We start from the raw sequence: 12,586 nt of genomic DNA, 5'->3' as shown, positions 1-12,586 counted from the left end.
AGTTGTGTTCAGATGACAGGATGAGTTAAATTTTTAAGGTAGGTTTGTATCTACTTAAACTTCAGGAAAAAACTAAGGGGGAAACAGCAAATAATAAAGATGAAATAATGTCCTCAGCCAGAGAAAAAGCCATCATTTTACAGAGCTGGCCAAGCACAATCAGGGTACTGCTCGTAAGCAGCTTTTCAGACGGGAGGTGCTGAGCAAGTCCTAAATAAAACTGGAGACGTGAGGGAATGGCCAAGTGCTGGCCAGGAATACCTCTGGCTCAAAGACCGCGCCACTGTACACTGGATTTGCTGTCGTTCTTCTTTTTCGTTCTTGCCGCTTGCTTTGGATTTCTTGGGAAAGCAAAAGGTCTGGATTAGAAGAAAGGTATGAAGGACCCCCCACAACGTAACCTCATCGTTTACTTATTGGGTTTCCCATGACAAGTTAGAAACGAGAGTAAGTCTCTCGGTTTCACTGCAGCCTCAGCGAAGGGAAGCCCGCTGCTGGGAGCAAACATGAAGGACCATCCACTCTCACCTCTTGGAAAGCAAGGCCCTGCTGTCCTACAGTGTGGCTCTCTGTGATTGAGAGCTTAACAGTAGACAACACTTGTAAAAGTTTCCTGATTTATTTTTAGATCACTGTAATATAGGTGTGGATGAACTTTACCCACAGACCTAGACTGAGTAATCATAGTTCACCATTCTTGAATTAAATCACTAGAACAGGTATAGCTTTGCAACTATTCTTAAGATTCCAATAATCTAGAGTGACTGAAAAATACAAAGACTTGTCAGAGGGGCATTTGCTACTTTATGCTGCCAGGGAAAAAAAAAGTTTCTCTAAGTGAACGGAAGTCACCTTAATGCAGGCAACTAGGGAGCTTCCCCAGGACAGTAGTGTGGATAAATAATGATAGGAAGGAGAGGGGCTGAACATTACATAGAAGGAAGGTAAGTTTACTCCAAAAAAAGAGTCCATACTGGTTGAATCATACTCTGCTTGTGTTCCAATTTTCAGTTCTAACAATAAATCAAACAACATTTTCAAGAACAAAGCCCTGGGCCAGAAGCAAGGTAGCGCCATGAATATCTTCTCTTACCTTCTAGATGGTCATGTGTTACCAACCCCAGAGACACCATGAAGGCAAGTTTCTGTGCCAGAGAAACAAAAGAGGAATATACTTCAGTGTGGGTTCTCGCAAAGTCAGCTGCATGTTCCTACTTAGACTCCTGGGGAATGCCAGCCCAATGGCTGGTGGGTGAAAGGAAGCCGGGTTCAGGTGAACAAGGAGTGGGCACCCTCCACTCTCAGCAGCTATGGAACCGCTCTGGAAGCTTTCTGATCTTACAGGGATCAAAAGAGAAGGACTGGGGCCTATATCTTCCACTCTCTCAATGGCAGAAATCAGTATCTTGAATGACCTAAGTTTTTTCCAGAAAAATTCTCAAGGAGGGAAGAGGACTTCACAATGAAGAAACACACAGAGGGTTACAAACAGCCTCCCACACGACAAGCTCCAAATTCTAAGTACTTCATTTGTCACACCAGGTCAGGGGTTCTTACATTTTTGCTACCACTGATTGGACAATAACTCAAAGCTAAGTGAGTTTTAGGAATGACAGCAGGTGGTTCTGCTTAATACTATGATTTTTCAATCAACCATGGACCTACAAATTATAGAGTGCTTTCTCTCTGGCCACCACTCTCAGGGCTCCATCAGAAGCCAGACTGCTCAGAACACTGCACTCCAAAGCTGGAGCGTTAGATGCTTAAAAATGGAGAGAGCAACAGACTGATTACTGTTTTGCTCTTTGGTTGCATGTGGTCTGGAAAGTACGCCTTTATTTTCTGCTGTACCACTGCATGCAGCTGCTAAATATGCCAAATAACGTATCACCCATTTCTCTCGGTGACAAATAAGGAACATCATTAGTTGTCAGGAGACATAATCCTGCCACATAATTCATACCACAATTTGGTCTTTGAAAATCCTGACATTTTACCCTCAACTTTAAATATCATGGTATTCTGGCCTGAAGTGATAGGTTCAAGCTATTCGAGGTACTGAGTGTTTTGTAAAGATAACCTTGAACAAGCCACTTGAGAACACAGACATGTCCTTTACTGGTATCCACAGAGTCCTGAAGAAATGTTTTAATTTTATTTCTTATTTCAGAAACTAGGGTGGGCACCTATCCTCCCGACAGCCAGAGTACTTCAGTAACGAAAAGCGTCTTGGACGTGCTGCCCATTTTCTACATTGCATACATTTTGTGGCTGCCAATTAACTACGTTCCTAATTTTCACTATTCCTTCAAAACTTAAGATTAGAAGGCTGTCTACCAACTGTTCTCTGTTAATAAAGCAGTGTGTGAACTGACATTCAGATGCACCTTCTTTTAATCAAGTAACAGCATCCTTCTTGGCCACTCACACCCAACTCATCTTTGCCAGTCTAGATCAAGCTCATAGAAGAATTATTAAATGGAAAAAAATCTCTTCTGTAGAACAGATTTTCAGTGATAAATAGAATAAAAAGCTGTCAAGAACTTTTACCTTATCTATGTATCACACACATGCCAATAACTAATTTATTCCCTTTATGGCAGTGATTCTGTCCAATTAGAAATATGTGTTACTCCACATGATGCTACTTGCTTGCCCACACTGTGCCACTGACATAAGATATCCTTTAGTTTCTTGGTTTTTTAAAATAAATTTATTTATTTATTTTTGGCTGCACTGGGTCTTTGTTGCTGCGCGCGGGCTTTCTCTAGTTGCGGCGAGCGGGGGCTACTCTTTACTGCGGTGCACGGGCTTCTCATTGCGGTGGCTTCTTTTGTTGAGCAGCACGGGCTCTAGGTGAGCGGGCTTCAGTAGTTGTGGCACGTGGGCTCAGCAGTTGTGGCTCGCGGGCTCTAGAGCACAGGCTCAGTAGCTGTGGCACACAGGCTTAGTTGCTCCACGGCATCTGGGATCTTCCCGGACCAGGGCTTGAACCCGTGTCCCCTGCATTGGCAGGAGGATTCTTGACCATTGCGCCACCAGGGAAGTCCTCTTTTAGTTTCTTTTGATAAGGAAATTTTGCTAATTGCTGTTTTCCCCTCTCTAAGCCTAATACTTGTCATTAATTTTGCAGATTATAAGTTTCTCAGCAATATGCATGACTAGGACTTCTTTTAGGTTCAAGTTTTGGTCTCTTCTTTAAAGACAAATTAAAAATTAATTCATTTCATATCAGAAAGTATTATAATTTGTACTTGCTTTAAAAAAACCTGAACTGGCTTAATAAATCACTGCTTCAAAAAAATGACATGAAGCTTTGATGGCTTTATGCCACTATTTGACATGGTTTCATTAAAAAGAATGCACTGAGGATTAGAAGGAAATGGATTGCTGGTCTAATAAAATCCAACTATCATATATTCATCATCATATTACCTGTCCACATTTTTCTTTTATAGCTGCTTGTACAGAAGTATCAAACTAAAAAATCTCTTGCCTAAGGACATACAAATTCACATTCTATATTTGTACCACAGTTTTGTTTGCTATTTAAGTTTATAATTCTATCCTAAGTTGTAGTACAGATGCTAGTATTTTCATCCCTACTTTTATGCTTCAGTGAACTACTTATGAGCTACTGATTCATCTGGGATTTGGGGATCTAATGCAATACAATAGTAATAACAAAAATGCACGTGTAACAACTGTAATCGATAACACAGACCTTAACTGAGTGAACTGGACATCTTTTAAATGTTGGCTGAGACAAACAAAACATAATGATCATTAGGAATGCAGTGGGATACCTGGGGCAATGGTCACGAATCACACAAGTCTAACGTGTGACATACGTATTATGAAAGGCCTGTTTGCCAGCTCACGAACACTCAAGACCACACTCTTAATCTGTCCCAGGCCAACCTGATTTGGCAATAACATTACTGAATAGTGAGAAAGCACAAGACAAGGATATCAAGTGATTCAGGGAGCAAGTGTCCCTCATGATGCCTGTGAATAAGTCGCATCACATAGACTGAGCCATGCCTTGGAGGGCTGGGCCTACCTGAGGGTTCTCCTCCCGTTTTGGTTTGGGTGCAGTAGGTGGAGTGACGGTGCGGCTCTCCGTTTGTTTCTCATCTGTTTCTGTGTGGGATTTAATTGTCTAGAAGAAGAAAATTAAATGAAACTTCAGAATTCACTTTTTTATTAAAAGAATAAAAGCAAACATAGTTTGACTGTTGCCAACAAGAAAGAAAAGAACATACTCAAATTGGAAACATATTAATAAAGGAGATAATACGGACTTCATTGTAGAAGGGGGAAAAAGTAAAATGGAAGGCCCCAGTTGAAATGATTAAATTGCATGACTAGAATAGCTATGAATCTATAAATACAACAGTCTATTTCAATGTACTTTAGGAGGCAGGGGTAGTTTCCCAGAAGTCAGTCCATTCTTGTTACATATGGGTCAAGCTCTAGTTCATAGCATGCTTAGGATCTGAATGATGTCCAGAAAAATCTTAGATACACACTTTTCTATTTCAGAACAATTCTAATCACAATCTAAGAGAGGTTGCAGAACTATCCTTACTTGGGATATTTAAAACCTGCCTATATCATCCATTAGAGGAGAGATGCAGTTGCCAAGGAAAGGCCATCTTGTAAAGGGCTGCCATCCTGATTACGGCCAAGCTCATCTTCCAGATGCGTCCATTCAAACAAAAGAAACACCAGTAGCATTACCATCTTCAGACACAAATGGCAGCTAGCAAACTAGTAGACTGGGTTTGCATTACTATTCTTATCTTGACCCAATGGCTAATTCATTTTATGAAACCCTCTGTAAATACTGAAATGATATTAGAACAGTGGATAGAAAACTATAAACATAAACCTAATTTACATTTTCAAAATTAAAAACCATGCAGAAAAGGATTATAAGAGACTACTACAAACAACTATATGACAATAAAATGGACAACCATGAAGAAATGGACAAATTCCTGGAAAAGTACAATTTTCCAAGACTGAACCAGGAAGAATTAGAAAATATAAACAAATCAATCACAAGTAATGAAATTGAAACCATAATTAAAAATCTTCCAACAAACAAAATCCAGGACCAGATGGCTTCACAGGTGATTTCTATGAAACATTAAGAGAAGAGCTAACACCGATCCTTCTCAAACTCTTCCCAAAAACTGCAGAGGGAGAAACACTCCCGAATTCATTCTATGAAGCCACCATCACCCTGATACCAAAACCAGAAAAAGATATCACAAAAAAAGAAAATTACAGACCAATATCACTGATGAACATAGATGTAAAAATCCTGAACACAATATTAGCAAACAGAATCCAACAGCACACTAGAAGGATCATACACCATGATCAAGTGGGATTTATCCCAGGGATGCAAGGATTCTTCAATATACGCAAATCAATCAATGTGATACACCACATTAACAAATTAAGGAATAAAAACCATATGATCATCTCAACAGATGCAGAAAAAGCTTCTGACAAAATTCAACACCCATTTATGATAAAAAAACTCTCCAGAAAATGGGCATAGAGGAAAGCTACCTCAACATAATAAAGGCCATATACGACAAACCCACAGCAAGCATCAGACTCAATGGTGAAAAAGTGAATGCATTTCCACTAAGATCAGGAACAAGACAAGGATGTCTGATCACTCTCATCACTCTTATTCAACATAGTTTTGTAAGTCCTAGCCACAGCAATCAGAGAAGAAAAAGAAATAAAAGGAATACAAATTGGAAAAGAAGAAGTAGAACTGTCACTGTTTGCAGTGACATGATACTATACATAGAGAATCCTAAAGATGCCAAAAACTAATCAATGAATTTGGTAAGGTTGCAGGATACAAAATTAATGCACAGAAATCTCTGGCATTCCTATACACCAACAATGAAAAATCTGAAAGAGAAATTAAGGAAACACTCCCATTTACCACTGCAACAAAAAGAATAAAATACCTAGGAATAAACCTGCCTAAGGAGGTGAAAGACTTGTATTCGCAAAACTATAAAACACTGATGAAAGAAATCAAAGATGACACAAATAGGTGGAGAAATATACCATGTTCTTGGATTGGAAGAATCAATATTGTGAAAATGTCTCTACTACCCAAAGCAATCTACAGATTCAATGCAATCCCTATCAAACTACCAAAGGCATTCTTCACAGAATTAAAACAAAAAATCTTACAATTCATATGGAAACACAAAAGACCCCGAATAGCCAAAGCAATCTTGAGACAGAAAAATGGAGCTGAAGGAATCAGGTGCCCTGACTTCAAACTATACCACAAAGCTACAGTAATCAAGACAGTATGGTACTGGCACAAAAACAGAAATATAGATCAATGGTACAGGATAGAATGCCCAGAGATAAGCCCATGCACATATGGGCACCTAATTTACGACAAAGGAGGCAAGAACATACAATGGAGAAAAGACAGCCTCTTCAATAAGTGGTGTTGGGAAAACTGGACAGCTACACGTAAAAGAATGAAATTAGAACACTACCTAACACCATACACAAAAATAAACTCCAAATGGATTAAAGACTTAAATGTAAGACCAGACACTATAAAACTTTTAGAGGAAAACATAGGAAGAACACTCTTTGACATAAACCACAGCGAGATCTTTTTTGACCCACCTCCTAGAGTAACAGAAATAAAAACAAAAATAAACAAATGGGACTTAAAAGCTTTTGCACAGCAAAGGAAACCATAAACAAGACAAAAAGACAACCCTCAAAATGGGAGAAAATATTTTCAAATGGAATAACAGACAAAGGATTAATCTCCAAAATATACAAACAGCTCATGGAGCTCAATGTCAAAAAAACAAACAATCCAGTTAAAAAACGGGCAGAAGACCTAAATAGACATTTCACCAAGGAAGACGTACAGATGGCAAAGAGGCACATGAAAAGATGCTCAACATCACTAATTATTAGAGGAATGCAAATCAAAACTACAATGAGGTATCACCTCATGCTGTCAGAATGGCCATTATCAAAAAAGCTAGAAACAATAAATGCTGGAAAGGGTGTGGTGAAAAGGGAATCCTCCTACACTGTTGGTAGGAATGAAAATTGATACAACCACTATAGAAAACAGTATGGAGGTTCCTTAAAAACTAAAAATAGAACTACCATATGACTCAGCAATCCCACTACTGGGAAACCATAATCCAAAAAGAAACATTCACCACAATGTTCACTGCAGCACTATTTACAATAGCCAGGACACGGAAGCAACCTAAATGTCCATCAACAGATGAACAGATAAAGAAGATGTGGCACATATATACAATGAAATATTACTCAGCCATAAAAAGAAACAAAATTGACTTATCTATAGTGAGGTGGATGGACCTAGAGTCTGTAATACAGAGTGAAGTAAGTCAGAAAGAGAAAAACAAATACCATATTTAACACATATATATGGAATCTAAAAAAAAAAAAAAAAAAAAAGGTACTGATGAACCTAGTTGCAAGGCAGAAATAAAGAGGCAGACATAGAGAATGCACCTGATGACATGGGGTGGGAAAGCGAAGCTGGGGTGAAGTGAGAGTAGCATCAACATGTATACACTACCGAATGTAAAACAGTTGGCTGGTGGGAAGCAGCAGCACAGCACAGGGAGATCGGCCTGGTGCTTTGCGATGACCTAGCAGGGGTGGGATAGGGAGGATGGGAGGGAGGCTCAAGAGGGAGGGGATATGGGGACATGTGTATGCATATGGCTGACTCACTTTGTTGTACAACAGAAACTAACACGGTATTGTGAAGCAATTATACTCCAATAAAGATCTATTAAAAAAAAAACACAATGCAGATGCAAATGGTCTTTTTGTATGGCAACAAGTAATTAAATAAATGAGAGTGAAACTGTCTGATTATTGATGAGTAGGAGCCAAATGAAAGACTGGTTCTACAAACAGGATATCAAAATTCTCAGAAATCTTTATGTTGTGAAATATTTTACTAGATCTGAAAAACTAACATAATCACTTTATTTTTTTCACTTTATTTCTTGGCCATGTCCATATTTTCCTTCTGCTTCTCATATTATTACTTTAGGAAAGTGTTAAGTATCTGTCTTATCAATACTGTGGCAACCACTGTCCTGGGGCATAAATGCTACCTTGTACTTTTTTTTTCTCATCAGGGTCCTATCTTATTTCCACCTCCAGACAATATAAGCTACTTGAGAGCAGGATTGTTCTACACGCTTTTGCACCCCTTTGTGCCCAGCACAGGGCCTCACCGTAGAGCAGGTATGCTGTAAAGAGACGTTGATCTTCTGAGTGGGGAGTATGACCTACCAGAAGAATCACTTGCTTTCCTCTCTCTCTCACACACGCTTTTTTTATTAACCAAAAAGGACACATTTCCCCCATAAAACAAACCACCAAACACACCTACAAAGGAACGCAATGGGAAAGTAGTTTATAGTGACATTTTTAAGGTCCTGGGTATCCAGGAAGCTTATTTCATAGCTCCGTGAATTGGAAGAACAGGAGTCTGACAGGGGAGGGAGAAGAGAAGGTCAACTATAAGGGTTTGCTGCTCCATTCCAAGGCTGTGTGATGTCCCTGGGGGTCTCTTACTTCCATCTCTAGGGCTGAATAAGCAGGCAGTGGTGATGCCTCCAGGGAAGATCAAACCAATTCCTCTTCACTAAAGAATTATCCAGGGTTCAAATTTTCTCTCACGCAGAAGAGTACAATTATCTCAAGGTTGGATAAAGAATACCAAAAGCACCCAAGAAAATAAAGATAAAGCAATTGCTGGTGGCGCATTGGTTAAGAATCCGCCTGCCAATGCAGGGGTCACAGGTTCAAGCCCTGGTCCAGGAAGATCCCACGTGCCGCGGAGCAACTAAGCCTGTGCGCCACAACTACTGAACCTGCACCTAGAGCCTGCGAGCCACAACTACAGAGTCCGCGTGACACAACTTCTGAAGCCCGAGTTCCTAGAGCCCGTGCTCCACAACAAGAGAAGCCACCGCAATGAGAAGCCCGTGCACCGCAACAAAGAGTAGCCCATGCTCGCCAAAACTAGAGAAAGCCTGCATGCAGCAACAAAGACCCAACACAGCCAAAAATAAAATAAATTTAAAAAAACAAAAAATGTATTAAAAATAAAGCAGAACTCCTTAAAAAAAAAAAAGAGAGATAAAGCAATCGAAACAATGGGGAGGTGTCTTTCTCTCATGGACCTTCTGCTCCAGGGGAAGCCAGCTGCCATGCTGTGAACAGCACTATGGAGGGGCCTATGAGGTGAGGAACTGAACCTCCTGCCAACAGCCAGGGAGAAGTGAGGACCGCTGACAACCATGTGACTGAGTTTGGAAGTGAATTATCCAGCCCCAGTTGAGCCTTGAAATGACTGCAGTCCTGACCAACTAGTTTGAATGCAAATTTGTGAGGGACCTTGAGCCAGGACCACTGAGCTAAGATGCAACCTGATTCCTGACCTCAAAAACTGTGAGAGATAATAAATTTTTGTTGTTTTAAGCTGCTTAAAACAAACAAAAAACATTAGGGTTTGACATCACAGAAAACAGGGAGTTTTAGAATCAGTGCTTTCACTAAAGCAAACATTAAGCTGGCAGAAACTGACAGAATCAACTTTTTAAAACTCTGGAATCCAATAAAAAACTAAGAATAACCAGGGGGGGGCCACTTACTGAAGAAAGAGGCTGCTAAATTTTATTAAGAAAGTAGTTTTCCTTACCTACCAACAAATCCATCCCTTAGTTCAACAGAGGCTGTGGAGATGGTAATCTGTGTTCCTGGTGTGGTTTGCGGAACCTCGTTTTCAACTTGTGGCTGTGTATTCTGACCTGTCCGGTAATCCCCTAAGGACTGGTGCAGGCTGACCCTTGTTTGCCCACCCAAGGCTAGAGCGGCTTTCCAGGTGCCATCTGATGAAAGCATCTAAAGACATATGTTACCTGTAGTTACCTGGTGCAAAGGATGGGAGGTGGAGTATGCAGCAGACAGACCCAAAGGTCTAGGAAGAAGGAGGCTGAGGAGGAAGATCCTTGGAGGAGTAAGGGCTTTGAAGGGCTATCACGTGTACTGGGGAACCCCAAGTGCACTGAGCATTCCCAGGGCTAGATGCATACTCAGAAAAGAGCTGAGAGAACCCTAAGCTTGTACCTCTGGCTGATCTTTGAGCTCTGTCCAAGAAAGAGGTGAAGTCTAAGACACAGTTACAGGTGGCCTGGCTTAGCATTGAAGGAATGCCCCCTGCTCAAAGCCAATCTGCAAAGACCAAGAAAGGGTTTTCTGTTTTTATTTTCACTTACTTATTACTACCTTTTTCTTCTTTTTGGCTCCAGTTGTTTAAGTAAATCTAATAGAACAGAAATTTCAATAACCACACATGACAAGAAATAGTATTTGCAAAAATAGTTTGGAAAAGGCACTAAACAAACAACTGCAGCTCTCAACAATTAACAGCAGTAAACCCTGGGGTAGGAGGAGAACTGGGGTAGCAGTCAACTGCCTTAAATATGCTCAAAGAGCTAAAAGAAACCAGGAACAAAGAACTAAAAAAATTCCAGAAGAGGGCTTCCCTGGTGGCGCAGTGGTTGAGAGTCCACCTGCTGATGCAGGGGACATGGGTTCGTGCCCTGGTCTGGGAAGATCCCACATGCCGCGGAGCGGCTGGGCCCGTGAGCCATGGCCGCTGAGCCTGCGCGTCCGGAGCCTGTGCTCCGCAACGGGAGAGGCTACACCAGTGAGAGGCCCGCGTACCGGGAAAAAAAAAAACATCCAGAAGAACAATGTCTCACCAAAAAGAAAATGTTAATAAAGACATAGAAATTATTTAGAAGAACCAAATAGAAATCTGGAGCTAAAAAATATAATAGCTGAAATGATAAATTCATTAAGGGGTTCAGGCAAAAGAAAGAATCAGTGAACCTGAAGATAGGATAACTGAAATTTCCAGTCTAAGGAGCAGATAGAAAAAAAGAATGTAGAAAAAGTACAGAGCCTAAGAAACCTGTGAGACATTGTCAAGCATACCAACATATGCATTATAGACTCCCAGGGGGAAAGGACAGACAGAAAGAAGCAGAAATATTTGAAGAAATAACAGCTGTAAACTTCCCAAATTTGATGAAATATATGAATCTACAGGCATACCTCATTTTATTTATTTATCGCACTTCACTTTATTGCACTTTGCAGATACTGCATTTTTTACAAACCGAAAGTACGTGGCAACCCTGTCTCTGTGTCAAGTTTTGGTAATTCTCACAATATTTCAAACATTTTCATTATTATCATACTTTTATGGTGATCTGTGATCAGTGATCTCACTGCAAAAAGATTATAATGTGATAAAGGCTCAGATGATGGTGAGCATTTTTTAGCAATAAAGTATTTTTAAATTAAGGTATATACATTGTTTTTTTGACATAATGCTATTGCACACTCAGTAGACTACAGTATAGTGTAAACATAACTTGGATATGCACTGAGAAACCAGAAAATTCATGTGACTACCTTTATCTGCTTTATTGTGGTGGTGTGGAACTGAATCCACAATATCTCCAAGGTACGCCTGTACACATCCAAGAAGCTCAGTGACCTCCAAGTAGGATAAACTCAAAGACACTCATACTGAAACACAGTATAATCACACTGTCAAAAGCCAAAGAGAGAATCTTGAAAGCAGCAAAAGCAAAATGATGCATCACATGTAAGGGTCCTCAATAAGATTAACAGTCAATTTCTCATCAGAACCAGAGACCACAAGGCAGTGGGATGACACATTTAAAGTGCTGAGGGGGCTTCCCTGCCGGTCCAGTGGTTAAGACTCCACACTTCCACCGCAGGGGGCACAGGTTCCATCCCTGGTCAGGGAACTAAGATCCTGCATGCTGTGCAGCACAGCCAAAATAAATAAATACACAATTAAAGTTCTGACAGAAAAAAGACTATTAACCGAGAACTCCATTTCCTGCAAAAAGCAAAGGGAGTTCACTGCAAGTAGACCTGTCCTAAAAGAACTCCCTTTAGCGTTCTTCAGGTTAAATAAAAAGATCCTAGACAGTAACTTGAAGCCAAACAAGAAAAAAAAACTCCAATAAAGGTAACTACATAGGTTAATATAAAATCCAGTATTACTGTATCTTTGATTTGTAACTTTTCTTTTTGCTTCCTATATGATTTAAAAGAGAAATGAATGAAAAAATTATAAATATGTATTAGTGGCCACACAATATATAAAGATGCAATGTGAGACCGTAACAACATAAAAGGGGGCTGGCCAGAGCTGTATAGGAGCAGAGATTTTGTATACTACTGAAGCTAAGCTGGGATCAAATTAAATTACATTGTTAAAAATTTATGAATGTTATCTATAATCCCCATGGTAACCATTAAGAAAATAACTAAAACATACAGAAAAGGAAATGAGGAGAGCATCAAAAAAGTACATACACTGGTGTAAAAAAAAAAACACACACACACACAAAAGATGGCAGTATTGGAGGAACTGGGGTCCAAAAAAGACATAAGACAT

General features: G+C 39.9%; 1 protein-coding gene across 15 annotated transcripts in view; it reads right to left on the bottom strand.

The window, feature by feature from the left end:
- The window catches only part of PHF21A (PHD finger protein 21A), a 192,289-nt gene that overhangs the window by 20,872 nt on the left and 158,831 nt on the right, over positions 1–12,586 (bottom strand). For all 15 annotated transcript variants that reach the window (XM_060303276.1, XM_060303275.1, XM_060303274.1 and 12 more), the window contains 3 exons: positions 4,064–4,162; positions 1,094–1,145; positions 262–341 (listed from right to left, as the gene is read on the bottom strand). In XM_060303276.1, the coding sequence (XP_060159259.1) occupies positions 262–341; positions 1,094–1,145; positions 4,064–4,162 (231 nt within the window). The remainder of the gene's footprint in view (positions 1–261; positions 342–1,093; positions 1,146–4,063; positions 4,163–12,586) is intronic.

The sequence above is a fragment of the Globicephala melas genome, chromosome 8 (assembly GCF_963455315.2).
Source record: "Globicephala melas chromosome 8, mGloMel1.2, whole genome shotgun sequence".
NCBI classification, from domain to species: Eukaryota; Metazoa; Chordata; class Mammalia; order Artiodactyla; family Delphinidae; genus Globicephala; species Globicephala melas.
This window is presented reverse-complemented; position numbering and strand designations above follow the sequence as displayed.